Here is a 16,008-nt window from a genome sequence, read left to right on the forward strand (position 1 = left end):
GTTCCCTAACATAAATTTCAAATTATTAAAGAGTGAACTTTAGGGTGTAGGAGAAAGAGGAGTGAAAAGAGGAGACAATCAGAGTTCTGAAAAGTCTTTGTGTGGAGGTCGAGCTGGACCCCTAGTGCTTTTATAAGAATCTGAAAAGAAAATTACAGAAATGTCCCTAGTCATTTAAAATCAACCTTATAGCTCCCTATATACTTGTCCAAATTACACAAAAAATGAACTAGAGATAAAATTAAACACTCAAAACATGATAGTATAGTCGTTGGTCTTTGTAGTAAGTGAAAAATGATGATATTGCCCTTTAGTTGATTTTCTAACACTCCCCTGCAAGTTGAAGCATATATATCCATAAAACCCAACTTTCCGTAGAACACATAATTCCCGTTTTCCTAGTGCTTTAGTAAACATGTTTCCAAATCTGATCACTAGACTACATGGAGGGGTGAGGATTTCATTTTTCATCACAGCATCTCGAATAAAGTGACAATCAATATCAATGTTGTTGAATTGGGTCCAAGGCCCTATCCCAAAATGAATAGTCAACTTAGGAAACCTTTTTCCCAACTAATAAACTCAAGATCTTTGTACTCACTAATCTATGTGGGACTATTCCTTAACACTCCCCCTCACGTGTAGACCATATTTTGTGACTCTACAAGTGGATAATTTAGGATTAGGCAGTTTAGGTGTAGGCCCTTTTTTGTGGCTCTACAAGTGGATAGTTTTAGGTGTAGACCCTCTTTTGTGGCTCTACAAGTAGATAGTTTTTAGGTGTAGGCCCACATATTACCTGCTCTGATACCATGAAAAATAGGTGATTTGGGGAGAAAATAGAAGAGAAAATGGATTTCTGGAAGAGAGGCAGTTGTGCTGCCTTGGAATCCGAGCCAGAAAGGCCCTTCTTGCTTCTTTATAATCAGGGTTTAAGTGAATTTTTATAATAGGACAAAAATGCCCTTCAATACTCAAAATTACATATCTCCTAAAATACATGTCTAAATTGAATGAAAATTTAACTAGAGATAAAATAAGACATTCTCTATCTAATAGCCATACTATAAGAGGAAAATGTAATATTGAAAATCTAAGAAATGACCAAAATACCCCTGAACTTGTATTTTAACTCTCCCCCTCAAGCCAGAGAGTAGATATCAAACAATCCCAGCTTGTCACTAAAGGATACATGTTCAAGTCTCCCCAAAGGCTTGGTAAATATATCTCCCAACCGGTCTGAAGATTTTACATAAGGAGTTACCACCTTCCCCTGCATAACTGCATCTCTAATGAAGTGGCAGTCAACCTCTATATGTTTCATTCTCTCATGGAATACAGGGTTGCTGGCAATAAAAATGGCTGCCTGGTTATCACAATTCATAACTATAGGGTCAGGTAACATAAAACCAAACTCAAGAAGCACAAACTTAATCCACATAAGCTCACTAACTGTATGAGCCATTGCTCGATACTCGGCCTCTGCATTGGACCTAGCCACAACTGTCTGTTTCTTACTTTTCCAACTTATCAGGTTGCCTCCAACAAAACAACAGTAACCTGATGTAGAACGTCTATCCATCTTACACCCAGCATAATCGGCATCAAAATACTCAAGTACATCAATTTTCCCATTATGAGTATACAGAAGACCTTTTCCAGGTGCACCCTTCAAGTACTTCAAAATCCTCTGAGCAGCTTCTAAATGGACTTTTTGAGGATTTTCCATAAACTGGCTCACAACTCCCACAACAAATGAAATATTCGGCCTGGTAACTGTAGCATAGATCAGTTTACCTACTAACCGTCGGTATTGAGTTTTATCCTTGAGTGTAGGACCCTGCGTGTCATGTAGACTATGATTAACTTCCATGGAGGTGTCTATAGGTTTAGCACCTAATAAACCATACTCCTGTAACATATCCAATATATATTTTCTCTGAGAAAGAACAATACCTCGCTTGCTATGAGCTACTTCAATGCCAAGGAAATACTTGAGAGATCCCAAATCCTTTGTCTGAAAATGTGTAGCCAAATATTGTTTAACTTCTGTAATACCATCGAGATCATCACCAGATAACACAATGTCATCTACATAGACAACCAAAACCACCATACCAGTCTTCCTTTTAAGTATGAACATAGAATGATCACAATGACTCCTATAGAACACTAGGTTTCATCTATTCATAAAACATTAGGTTTTGTGCAATAAATATGGCAGTACATAGTCATCGGCCTGTCCTATCCTAGGGGCAGATCTTCCTTGAGGCTCAAAGGAAGTTTTTATTAATGAAAATTTGCATATTTCCATGTTGAAAAACAAATTTATTTTTCCAGAATGGAAAATTTCGTAGATTAATTTTCTGCAAGTTTCACTATTTAATCTAAATAAAGTTTTTGTATATTTACCACATGTCTCTTGCTTTCATTCAAAAAGGATACATATTACACTTCATACCTAAGCAAAACCAGGGAGATCAAAGCAGAGATTGAGAGAGAATTACAGCATTATGATATTCAATGTTTTTACTCAAATGCATTGATCTGTTGTAAACTGATCTTTACAGCGTAACTGTGAAGCACTAATGTTGCTTCAAAAGAGAGGTTTGCGGAAGAAAAACCCATCTATAGCCATTGTTACTACTCTATTTGGTGAAGATGTTAAATGGCTTGCACATAGTCAAATGGGTGAGTGGGGTGAAGAAAAGCTGCAAGGGCTGGCTCACAGTGGAGCATATGATAGATCTCAACTAAAAGCTATTGCCTTAGGCACAGATAAGAATCAACCACTTTTGGCCATTCAAGGGCCACCAGGTACTGGAAAGACAGGTGTGCTTAAGGAGATAATTGTGCGTGCTGTCCAACAAAGTGAACAGGTGCTTATGACTGCACCTACAAATGCTGCTGTTGACAATATGGTGGAAAGACTTTCAGATAGTGGATTGGACATTGTGCGTGTTGGAAATCCAGCTCGGATATCTACTACTGTTGCTTCAAGATCCTTAGCAGAAGTTGTGAATGTCAGACTTGCTAGTTTCCGCAAAGAGTTTGAAAGGAAGAAGGCAGACCTTAGAAAGGACTTAAGACATTGCTTAAAAGATGATTCTCTGGCTGCAGGCATCCGCCAGCTTCTAAAACAGCTTGGTAAGACTCTGAAGAAGAAAGAGAAGGAGACTGTTGAAGAGGTTCTGTCAAGTGCTCAGGTTGTTCTTTCTACAAACACTGGTGCAGCAGATCCAGCCATCCGGAGGATAGAAAGTTTTGATCTTGTTGTCATAGATGAAGCTGGACAAGCAATTGAACCATCTTGTTGGATCCCAATGTTGCAAGGAAAGCGTTGTGTACTTTCAGGAGATCAATGTCAGTTAGCTCCAGTTATTCTGTCCAAGAAAGCCATGGAAGGTGGGCTTGGCATATCTATGCTGCAAAGAGTATCAGATTTGCATGGAGGTGTCCTTTCCACAAAATTGACAGTCCAGTACAGAATGCATGATGCTATTGCTAGTTGGGCTTCAAAAGAAATGTACGATAGTTTGTTGCAGTCTTCTCCCACTGTATCTTCTCATCTTCTTGTAGATTCCCCATTTGTCAAGGTAAGAAGTATCTCACACATTTGAAGTTTTTAAATTCATGTATTCTCTCGTTAACATTTCTTAAAATGTTATACAGTCTTTTTTATTTGTGTTAAATATTTGTTAACTTATACTTCTCGTTTCCCTTTTTTGAAGTTACTTGACTATGTTTTTTTTGTTCGTTTCCTTTTCGTGTTTATGTATGCATTAATTGGGGTACAAAAAATTAGTAAGAACTGATAGCTAATTCTCTGTCTCGTCCAAGAGTTCAGAAATGGTTAAAACAAGGATTTTTTTTTTTTTTAAGTGGTGAGGATTTTATTTCTAGAAAGAAAAAGAAACATCAAGGGAGGCCTCCCCTTACAACAAGGGATTGAATTTAAAACAAGGATTTTAATAGATAGAAATTGCAATATGACTAATAGTGCACCCCTGACCTAATTTTTTTTGGAACCATCAAAACTTTGAAGCATTTTATATTATTTTCATGATGAAATTCTTATTAAAAATTCTTCCCATAGCGAGACTTACTGAAAGATATCCTGGTTGTGTGCTTGGACTTTCTTTTGACATGTCAGACTTGATTTTGTGCTGTATACTGAACTGTTTGATGTTTTGTGAATTGCAGGCTACATGGATAACCCTGTGTCCTTTGCTGTTGCTGGATACACGAATGACTTATGGCAGTTTGTCTGTTGGGTGTGAGGAACATCTGGACCTCAATGGCACTGGTTCTTTTTATAATGAAGGGGAGGCAGATATCGTGGTGCAACATGTGATCTCTCTCATTTATGCTGGTACAAATTGATTGCTTTTTTATGCTTGAAACCTGGTTGATTCCTTTATCTCATTTTAACTGCAGAAAAATACTTGATTGTCGTCCAAAAGCGTAGTAGATGCTCAAACATTAGATTGGCAGGGATGTTTGTTTTCCTAGATTTTACTGAAGCAAATGGCATCATATTTCTGTACAAACTACAAGCTTAGTATTTTTACTTTCTAGGAAAAGTGTTTTCATGTAGAACCTAGATTCCTAGAGTTTTGAAAGGAGGAGGACATTGTTATAATTTTAACCATTGATTAAGCTATAAATAGGGGAGATGGATTTTTAAACCCTTCGTTATTTTTTTTAAAGAGAGACCCTAATTTATCCTACACTTCTTTTTAAAAATTTCACATGATATGTGAGTAGTGGTCCCAAGATGGAGAAATAAAAGAAGGAAAAGAATAAGACAAAAGAGTATCGAAGGGGGGGGGTGGGGGTGGGGTTAGTCTGAGGGTTAGTCAACAAACTTCAAATTTGAACTTCAACTTCAAATTCATTTCAATCATCTACATGAACTTCAACTTCAAATTTGGTGTTAGTGTGGACGAATTCATGTGTACTAGAAAACAATTTCCAGTGTTAGTGCCCCTAAATGAGAAAAATATAAAAAACAAGAGAATGAGTAACTTGTAATAATATACTTAAATATTATGATTTCTGCTCACTCTCAGGTTCATGAAATGGCAATGATATCGTGAGAGGCAATTAGAGTGAAAATCGAGAGGAGAGAAACGTTACACGTAAGTGCGTCAGAAAAATGCGTTTCATGCGCTGTTAGCTTCGAGTGCACTAACTTGCGCTGATTTCTGGAAATGAGCCAGGACCCTTCTCTGATCACCATCCCCATGGCCGGTGACCGGAACCCACGACGACAAACTTTCGGCAAGGACACAACCACCTTCTCTGACGTTGATCGACGGAAAGACGTCGTCTCACCGAGATGACATAGAAGGTCCGAGCTATCGGAACCGCCTACGGAAGGTTTCGACGCCAGCTGGAAGATGATCTCCCGACGAAAGAAGAGGAACCATCCTTTCCGTTTTAGTTACGGAAAGAACAAAGTTATAGTAGAGATAGTCGCCCAGAGCTCTGAATAGGTGATTCACATCTCCTCTGCCGTCGGACCGAAGATGTCCTTCATCTGTGTTCTGATGGAAGCCATTTTAAGCTTTGTCCTTCAGTTCCAAAGAGTCACGAAGGAAGCCAATTAAATCCGTGAACTTTGGACATGGGATTCGATTTTCTTCATGCCGGTGAGCTCCTTTCGGGGATGAAGAGAGTGTCTTATCGTCCATCGGCGTGGCTCAACAGTGCTCGCCAAGATCTATATTCTCGAGGCCACCAACTCGGGATTTGGTTGGAAGGAGTTCACAGAAGCCATTCGGAGCCGACTTCGGCAAGGGGAGCCCCCAGCTCCAACGGCAATACCTGAGCTGCTCTCCCCCCCCCCCCCCCCCCCCCCAATTATTTCCAAGCCCCACCAGAGACAAAATACCCCCCTGTGCCCACCTCTCCCTCCAATCAGCCCTCCCCTTTCTTCAAAAACCCCCTAACCCAACCATTCAAAACCTCTTTTCAAACCACCATGTCCTAACACACCTTCTTCCCTCAGAAAAATCCAAAACCATCCAAATCCTTCCCAACTTGCTCCATAAAGGGCGACAATCTCTGGCCCGCTCCATACTAGTCCACACCTCCCCCAGTATCGTTAAATCCAGCATCCTTCAGTGGTTGACTGATAAGCTTTACCTCCCCTACACACCTAGAATTTCCTACCTCAACCCCCAATCCTGGCTTGTTCATTTTGAAACCCAACAAGAGTCTTCTGCCGCCCTTGCTCTCACACCCCAATCAGTTATGTGTGCTTTTCTTGGTTATGCCATTTCTCAAAAAGGCTATGTTTGCTATGATCCGCATGCTCGTTGTATCTGTGTTTCTTGGAATGTGGTTTTCTTTGAAAATCAAAATTTCTTTCCATCTCATGTTGCACTGCCATCTGCATCTTTGTCTATTCTGCCTAGCTTTGATGAGTCTCGCCCTTCTTCATATGTGTCCCTCCTGATCCCGACTTGGCGCCTACTCCTGCCTCCACCACTCTTCGCCGGTCTACTCGCCCTTCTAGCCCCCCTGATAGGTATGGTTTCTCCTCCCCAGTATCTCTTGCGGCTACTTTATCATCTATATCCATTCCCTCTTGCTACAAACAGGCAATGACACATCTGTGCCCCCTCCAGATCCTGATTTTGCGCGCCCCCCTGATATGTATGGTTTCTCCTCCCCTGTATCTCTTGCTGCTACTTTATCATCTATATCCATTCCCTCTTGCAGGCAATGACACATGAGTGTTGGCAAAAGGCAATGCAAACAGAACTACAAGCTCTAGAGGAGAATCACACTTGGGACATTGTTACTTGCCCCCCTGCTATTCAGCCTCTTGGGAGTAAATGGGTTTTCTTTGCCAAGCTGCGTTCAAATGGATCTTTGGATCGGTACAATGCCCACCTCGTTGCCCTGGGAAATAAGCAAGAATATGGGATTGATTATGAGGATACATTTGCTCCAGTTGCCAAGATGACCACAGTTCACACTAAATTAGCCATTGCAGCCTCACAGTCCTGGCCACTGCATTAGATGAATGTGAAGAATGCCTTTCTCCATGGTGATCTACAGGAGGATATCTACATGAAGCTCCCCTCGGGTATGATTACTTCTCCTAATGATGTCTGCAAGCTACGCCATCCTCTGTATGGGCTTAAGCAAGCTCTCCGAGCTTGGTTTGAGAAGTTTCACGGTACACTTATTCTCTACAAGTTTACACAGAGTCAGTATGATTCCTCTCTCTTCTATCACAAGTTTGTCGCGGGTATGGTCATTCTCTTGGTTATGTGGATGACATCATCATTACTGGCATTGACTCTGGCCTGATTACTAAGCTTCAGCAGGTGTTGCATGCAACTTTTCATATGAAAGATCTTAGCCAGCTCACGTACTTCTTAGGGCTGGAAGTACATCATCGACCCAACGGTATTTTCTTAAACCAGCATAAGTATATTCAAGATATTATTACTCTAGCTGGGTTGGAGGACACTTCTTCGGTCGCTACTCCTATGGAGGTCAATGTCAAATACAGGAAAGATGAAGGGGCTCTTCTTGATGATCCTACTATCTATCGACGCCTGGTTGGGAGTCTCATATACTGAACCACTACTCATCCTTCAACAATGTGATGGGAAAACAACCTATTGGGTATGGTTCTCATCATCCCAGGAGGACATGAGGGAGAATGTTAGTGGGAATAAGGTTCAATATCAAGAAAAATCATATGGTTATTATATGGGAAAAAAATTTCCTATGTTTGGAATTGATTTAGACCCACTTTTGCAAGGTTTTAGATGTTTTTAATGAGTATATAGTTTCTAATGTAGACTAATGCATGAAATTCGAGAGGAGAGAAATGTTACGCGTAACGTGAGAGGCGATTTGAGTGAAAATCGAGAGGAGAGAAACGTTACGCGTAACTTGCGCTGGATCGACCCGTATTGTGTGTCGAAAAAACGCGTATAGACCTTTCTCCGGTCACCATTCCCACAGTCGGTGACCAGAACCCTCAACGGAAGACTTCCGGCAAGGATGCAAACTCCTTCTCCGACGCAGATCGACGGAAAGAAGATGACTTTCCGAGAAGACACAGAAACTCCGAACCAGAAAAGGTCAATCCAGACGCTCGGAAACCTTCAAACTTCCCTCTGACGAGCCAACGAAAGGTTTCGATGACAACTGGAAAATGATCTCTCGGCGAAAGAAAAAGAACCCCCCTTTCTGTTTCAACTACGGAAAATATAGAGTTACAGTGGAGAAAGTCGCCCGAAGCTCTGAACAGGTGATTCACATCTCCTCTGCCGTTGGATCGAAGATGTCCTTCATCTGTGTTCCGATAGAAGCCACTTAAAGCTTCGTTCTTCAGTTCCAACGAGTCATGAACGAAGCTAACCAAACCCGTGAACTTTAGACACGGGATTCGATTTTCTTCCTGTCGGTGAGCTCCTTTCGGGGACAAAGAGAGTGCCGTGTTGTCCATCGGTGTGGCTCAACAGTGCTTGCCAAGATCTATATTCCCGAGGCCACCACCTCGGGATTTGGCTGGAAGGAGTTCGAAGAAGCCACCTGGAGCCTCTCTCCGGTGCAGACTCCGGCAGGGAGAGCCTCCAGATCCAACGGCACCACCCGAGCCTTTCCCCCCCTTACAACCAAGCCCCACCAGCGACAAAATACTCCTCTGAGCCCATTTCTCCCCCCAATCAGCCCTCCCCTTCCTTCAAAATTCCCTAACTACCCTAACCCAGCCAGTCAGAACCTCTTTCCTGATAACCATGTTCCTGCACACCTTATTCCTTCAGAAAAATCCAAAACCATCCAAATCTCTCCCAACTTACTGCATAAAGGGTGACAATCTCTGACCCGCTTTATCCTAGTCCACACCTCCTCCAGTATCGTCAAATCCAGTATCCTTCAATGGCTGACTGATGAGCTTCACCTCCCCTACACACCCAAAATTTCCTACCTCAACCCCCATTCTTGGCTTGTTCACATTGAAACCCAGCAAGAGTCCTCTATGGCCCTTGCTCTCACACTCCACACCCCCTTGGGCATCATTGGGATATCAGAATGGCTCCCCTCAACTCCTTCTAGTCAATTTGGGCAATGGGCTACAGTTACCAGCTTCCTTGCAGAACTATGGCACAATGAGGTCTTCTCGAGCATCATCTCGGAGTTTGGTGACATAATTGCTCTGGACCCCTTTACTGAGCACTGACATCGCCTTGATGAGGCCCGGATCCTCATCAATCCTATTCATCCTTGTGAAGGACTCTACTTCCGATGCATTATGGTGGATAATGCCCGATTTTGGATTCGTATCGAGTTGGCAGATATGTAGAATTTCAGAAATGTGACCTCCTACAACTAAATTCGGAGATTCTCCACAACCTATCCACACATTGAGAGCAGCAACCCCGACCTCTTCTTCCCAAAAGATGCGTCCTGAACCAGCCAGTCTTACAGTTGGCGCTGACTCTATTCCAGCTGCTTCCTTGGTTGTCCCTCCCTCCAGCTTGCCACACCACCCACCCACCAGTCCATCTCAACCCACCACAAATATTATTCCTGATAGAATCTATTCCAACCCCCAGATACCTATAGCTGCCATTCACCCTCCCATTTTACCCCCTGAAATAACCACACCCCCTTCTTCCCCCCTCATTAAAAGCCCTGGAGGCATCCCTATAACTCCATCCCACAGTCCTGACACCCCTAAAACCACCACTCAAATATTGAACTCTCCCCCTCCACCACCTCCGAGATATTCCCACTCCAAAATTCCTCCTCCTTCACCCCTTGCCACCTACCAGCGCCAGAATAGAGGTCATCCGAGACAGCTTCTCCAGGATGATCCCAGTGCTCCTACTAGATACCCCTGCAATCCAGAGATAGGGACTTCATCTTTCCAGAAACGGGTGAAAGAGCTCAGAAGTATGTGGCTGCTCTTCAGATAGAACAACAAAAATTCGACACAGATAGTGGAACTTGCCAAGGTAATGGGCACCATCTACACGGAGCCCCTCAGGGGAGATAACCACCTGTTTGAGAAGTCCAAGAAGAAGACTAGTGATCAATGATCATTATCTCTTGGAATGTTCGAAGAATTGGATCCGTGCGTCGCTGTACCGCAATTCGGTACCTCCTTGCCTCTACCAGGGCAAATGTTGCTATTTTTCAAGAAACCAAGGTGGCTTCTCTGCCCCTTGGATATATCTGTGAGTTGTTGCCTCTTAAGGAGCCTAAATGGATTTCTGTGGATGCGACTAGATCGGCTGGCAGCATTTTGATTGTGTGGGACACTAATACCATTGAGGTGCTCGATCGCTGCTGAGGCACTTACTCCCTCAGAATCAAATTGAGAGACAAAGGATCAGGAAACATTTGGTGCCTTGTGGGTGTGTATGGTTCTACTAGACACCATGAGAGACATCTCTTCTGAGATGACCTTTTGAGGACTTGTCAGAGGTGGCCCATTCCTCTGATGCTTGCAGGAGATTTAAATGTTACCCACTTCTGCCACGAGAAATCCCTGCCCTCCCGGAGAATCACTACCTCCATGAGGCTATTTGCAGACTTTATTGGTAGCTGGGATCTTGATGAGGTTACCCTATCTGGGAAGACCTTTACTTGGTGAAATGGTAGACATCCCCTCATCCTCTCCAAGCTTGACTGCTTTTTAGCCAACAACGACTGGCTTCAGTTATACGGTAATGCCACAGGCAAAGTCCTCAATTTATGGTAGATACCCAATTCGGTAGTTGCCCCCGCTCACCTCCCTCCCCCCTCTTTCAGATTCAACAATGCTTGGATGGCGGACCCCTCTTTTGACTCTTCTATCCAGTCCTTCTAGGAGAGGATGGTCGTGGCGGGCCCGATCAGGTGGAATTTTCCAGCCAAGCTCAAGATGCTGAAGTTGTTGCTGCGATCATGGGCCTCTGCGAGAAAGGCCTCTTCCTCAACCGAGAGAGTCGCTTTCCTTTCTCAGATTTCCACTCTTGACTTCAAAGAAGAATCTAGAAACCTCTCTTCCTCAGAAGTAACTCAGAGATACGCCCCTCCAAGGGCAAATGTCGTCCTTTGCTCATAGTGAACTCGTGCACTGGAAGTAGCGTGCAAGATTTAAATGGCTCGTTGAGGGGGATGCCAATACTAAATTCTTCCATGCAGTCGCCTCTGCTCGGAGAAGAGCCAACCGCATCACCACGCTCAAAGTCAATGGTGAGAGTACCTCGGATCGACCCCTTATTTCAGACTCACTGGTGAACTTTTTTGCAGAATTATACTCTGATGGCCAGCTCGTTTGCCCTTTATTTGAAAGGGTTCATCTCCAGGTTATTCCTTCAGCCGCAGCTAAACTCATCGAGCTCCCTTTCTCCAGTAAGAAAATTAAAAAATCAGCATTGGGTCTTCCTTTGGATCGTGCTCCGGGCCTAGATGGTTTCAATGGGGAATTCTATCGCCGATGCTGGTCTTTCATCAGAGACGATATTGCCTGCACGGTTCACTCGTTCTATCAGCATGGCATTAGATATAGGAGCATTGGAGCTTCGTTTATTGCCCTCATCCCTAAAAAAGAAGAGGCAGAAATTCCTTCTGACTTTCGGCCGATTAGCCTCACCACCAGTGCTTACAAGGTGCTTGCGTGCCTCCTTGCCAATCGCCTCAGGGCGGTTCTCCCTATGTCCATTCATCATGGCCAGAGTGCTTTTATCAAGGGAAGAAATATATTAGACTCGACCATGGCATGTCACGAGCTCATCCACCATTTTAAAGCTTTAAAGCTTCCCAGATTCATCCTAAAGCTTGATTTTGAGAAAGCCTTTGACAGAGTTAACTGGAAGCTTTTGGACACTCTCCTGGGGAAGATGGGATTCGGGAAAAAATGGCACTTTTGGATTCAAAGTTGCATCTCCTTTGCAAGCTACTCACTTCTTCTAAACGGAACGGCATACGGTTATTTTAAGGGATCCCTGGGAATCAGACAGGGAGACCCCCTTTCCCCTTTGCTCTTCAATGTGGTAGCGGAATACCTATCATCTTTGCTCGATTCGGCCAAAAATCTGGTTGGCTCCTCCCCACGATGGACTGAGCAGCCTTTGATGTGCCGATCCTTTAGTTTGCAGACGATACAATTTGCTTTGGAGTTGGTACTATGGATCAGATCCGAAAACTGCGTGCTATATTGGGACTATTTGAACTGGCTTTCGGTCAGAATATTAACTAGAAGAAAACCACCCTCCTAGGCTATCATATCGACTCGCCGGTACTTCAGGGTAAGGCTGACTATTTGGGGTGCTCAGTGGAAAATTTGCCAGCTACATATCTTGGACTACCACTATTTGACTCTCGGCCTTTAGCGACGCTTTGGTCCCCCCTTCATTGAGAAATTTGACAAGAGATTAGCTACTTGGAGGGGCAAGCTTTTATCTACTACTGGGCGATTCACTCTTCTCAAGTCTTGTTTGGCAGGACTGCCAAACTATTTATTATCATTCATACATTGTCCGACCTCCGTTTGTAACAGGATTGAAGCCATCCGTTGACATTTTCTCTGGAGAGGATCAGAGGACACCTCTAGATATCATTTGGTGAGTTGGAAGGAAATTTGCACGCCCCACAATTGGGGTGGTTTATGCATTTGGCCTACGAAAGAGATGAACAATGCCCTTTTGCTCAAATGGATCTGGAACTTCAATATCAAGCATAACAACCTATGGGGTGATATGGTCAGGTTCTATCTTCAACCTTCGGGTGCCTGGTGGAGGGAGGATGGCGCTACTCGCCTCCTATCCCCGATATGGAAATCAATTCAAAAGCTCCTCCCAATATTTAGAGATGCAACTTCCTTTCACACAAGCAACGGAAGGACCCTCCTCTTTTGGTTGGATGAATGGTACGGTCCCTCCCCCACCCCCTCTCCTAGGATTTCGTGGGGCTCTTTAGGGTGGCGAGGGACTATCTTGCTTAGTGGTTGATTCTTGGAGAGATTGCTCATGGAGTCTCACGTTTCGTCGGGGATTAAATGATGACGAAACTACGACTTTTTCCTCTCTCCTCTCCTGACTCAGCAACACTACTATTCGTGAACATGCAGTTGATAAACTGACATGGAAACCCAACATTAATGGCCAATTCATAGTTGTATCCGCCTACTCTCACATTCGAAAACAAGATTACAACGTGCATGAGCACAAGGCAAACTTGGCATGGAAGCTCTCAACGCCTAGTAAAATCAAATTCTTCGTGTGGACGACCATCTAGGAACAGTTCCTCACCTCTGACAACCTTTATAAAAGAGGTTACTCTACCCTTGATCGCACTTGTCCCCTTTGTGGTGTGTGCGACGAGACAGTCTAGCATGTTCTCTTACGTTGAGACTTTTCTTGGCAAGTCTAGATGAAGATATTTCAGAAGATTGGTCTCCAAATGGGGCTACATCAGGACCTTTTCAAAACCTTTGAGATGATTATGGGGATAGGCCTTCCCAAGCTGGGCAAGATAATTCTCTTGGCTTGCCTTGTGCATGTCCCATGGTGTATATGGCTCGAGCGGAACAACCGGAGATTCAACTCCAAGGCTAGCAACCTAGACAATATAGCTTCTCAGGCAGTGGGCCTTATCTCGAGTTGGCTACATTCTAGGAAGGAGTTTGCTTCTCTATTGGGCGTCTCCCTACGAGAAAATTGGGGCTTGATCGCGCACATGACGGACCCCTGTAAAAGTCCGGTTATGGCCACCTGGGATCCTCCCCCGTACGACTGTACCAAACTCAATTTTGATGGCAGTGCTTTAGGCTATCCTGGGCCGGCTGGAGCTGGTGGTGTTTTCAGAGACAACAGTGGAGACCCTATTCTATCCTATGCAGGGCCGGTGGTATTGCTGATTCAAATACTGCTGAAGTGAGTGCTCTTCTATTCGGCCTCCAAATCTTTAAAGAGTGGCTTCATGGCAAGCTGATTATCGAAGGCAACTCAAAGACTGTAATTAGCTGGTGTTCCAAAGATAGCTCCCCTCCTTGGTGCCACTGGCCAATCATTGATTGTATTGCTGACATTGTGTCATTCATTCATTGTAATCGGAACCTCGTTCCTAGATCAGCCAATTCTTTGGCTGATAAATTGGCAAAATTCGGAACCTTCCAGCAATCTCTCATTGTTTGGGAAGGCTTCCTCTCTTGTAATCTGCTCGTTTGAGCTCTCATAATAAAATTTAGCATCATTTAAAATAAAATAAAATATTGTAGACTAATGCATAAGCTTTTCAAGACTTTTTAAGTTGTTTTGTTGATTAGTATAAGGTATCTTTGATGTTTCAACATTCAAATATATATATATATATATATATATATATATATATTGCCTATTGGTTTGGTCAGATACTCCACAATCACCTTTTTCATTTGGAGATTTGCAAAGCACAATGAGGATGATAGGAAGTAGTAGACTAGTTGGGTTTTTTTTTGTTATTGATAACCATTTTTAAAGAATGGAGATTTGATTTGTTTTTTTTTTTTTAAATGATGTTGAATTTATATTAAAAGTGGAGGGGGGGGGGGGGGGGGGGGGGGGGGGGGGGAGCTTGAGATGAAGCACAATTGATGACGACTTTGGAATCCCCTTCGATAAACAGCTTTCCGTGGAGACGGTCTTTGAAAAATTGCAGCCCATAATGGAGGGCACTCACTTCAACAGTGTCGGAGTCAGCAATACCAATCGACCCGCATAAGAGAGAATTATCTCACCACAACTGTCCCTGAAGACACCTCCTGCACACACCGGCTCGGGACATCCCAAGGCACTTCCATCGAAGTTGAGCTTAATGCATTCGCTAGGGGGAAGTTCCCATATAGCTATGACCGACATCTTATGGGGACCCGCCATATGAGTCAACAGACTCCAATTTCTGCGAAGGGATGTACCTACTAGAGAGGCAAATTCCTTCCTAGTGTGCAACCAGCTAGAAATCATACCCACTGCATAAGAGGTGGTGCTATCCAAGGTGCTGAATTTGGAGTTGAATCTCCGGTTCTTGCACTCTATCCACAAGCACAACAGAATATGAGCAAGGCAAGCAGAGAGGAGCAACTTGCCCATTCTAGGCAGGCGAGTCGCCAACACTGATGAAGTCCCACTTGAATACCAACCTTTTAAAAAATCACCATCCACATATTTGATTTGTTATTTTATTTTATTTTATTTGAAATGAGGTGTATAAACTCTAAAAGAGAATGAAGAGTACAAATAAACCTAGCTAGGAGGGCCTTCCTCCACAACAAGGTGTTGGAGTGAAATACCCGTCCTAGCCTGAATGTCTGCCAAATGATTGGTAGAGCGAGGAATGTGTTTCCAATTACAATTTAAAGAAGAAATTAAATTACAGATTTTTTAATACATATCCCAATGGTACCACAGAGGTCTGATAGATTTTGCACACCAGTCAATGACAGTCTTTGAGTCCCCTTCGATGCAAAGGGGCCCCGCAAGCCGGCTAGTGAATACTTTGATTCTGTTCAGCAAGCCAGAGAGTTCTGTAGTTGTGGAGTTGGAGATTCTAAGAGGGCCCACGAAGGAGAAAAGGAGATAACCGTTTGCATCGTGAATGATCCCTCCATAACCAGCAGGACCCGGGCAGCCAAGAGCGCTTCCATCAAACTTTAGCTTGAAGTGGCCTATTGGTGGGGGGGCCCAGGTAGCCATGATCGGTGGGCAGGAAGGTTGAGACAACCCAACAACCAGTTGCCAATTTCTTCTGAGATAGGAGCTGTTGAGGTTTCTGAATTTTTTTTGGGTCAGGTGGATTAAGGAATCTGATGTGAGGATTTTATTTCTACAAGTGCTCTAGATAAAAGAGTTTTGTGCGAGGTGGGGCATGGAGGTTCCAGGCGGAGGCCATTGGGTGATTTGGCTGATTTGAGGTGGGGTTACTGAGGAAATTGTAAGCTGAAGCAGTAGAGAAAATACCTTTTGTACAAAGTGTTCAGATCGAAGTATCAGGATTAAATCTGGGTTA

General features: G+C 43.5%; 1 protein-coding gene across 2 annotated transcripts in view; it reads left to right on the top strand.

Annotated features, from left to right (window-relative positions):
- Window positions 1-16,008, top strand: part of LOC137948252 (DNA polymerase alpha-associated DNA helicase A) — a 56,273-nt gene that overhangs the window by 24,092 nt on the left and 16,173 nt on the right. For both annotated transcript variants that reach the window (XM_068794263.1, XM_068794264.1), the window contains exons 4-5: window positions 2,571-3,596; window positions 4,204-4,372. In XM_068794263.1, the coding sequence (XP_068650364.1) occupies window positions 2,571-3,596; window positions 4,204-4,372 (1,195 nt within the window). The remainder of the gene's footprint in view (window positions 1-2,570; window positions 3,597-4,203; window positions 4,373-16,008) is intronic.

Source organism: Aristolochia californica, unplaced genomic scaffold (assembly GCF_029961685.1).
Source record: "Aristolochia californica isolate CCGP_79_NKW_82.1479 unplaced genomic scaffold, dmAriCali1.0.hap1 SCAF_13, whole genome shotgun sequence".
NCBI lineage: Eukaryota > Viridiplantae > Streptophyta > Magnoliopsida > Piperales > Aristolochiaceae > Aristolochia > Aristolochia californica.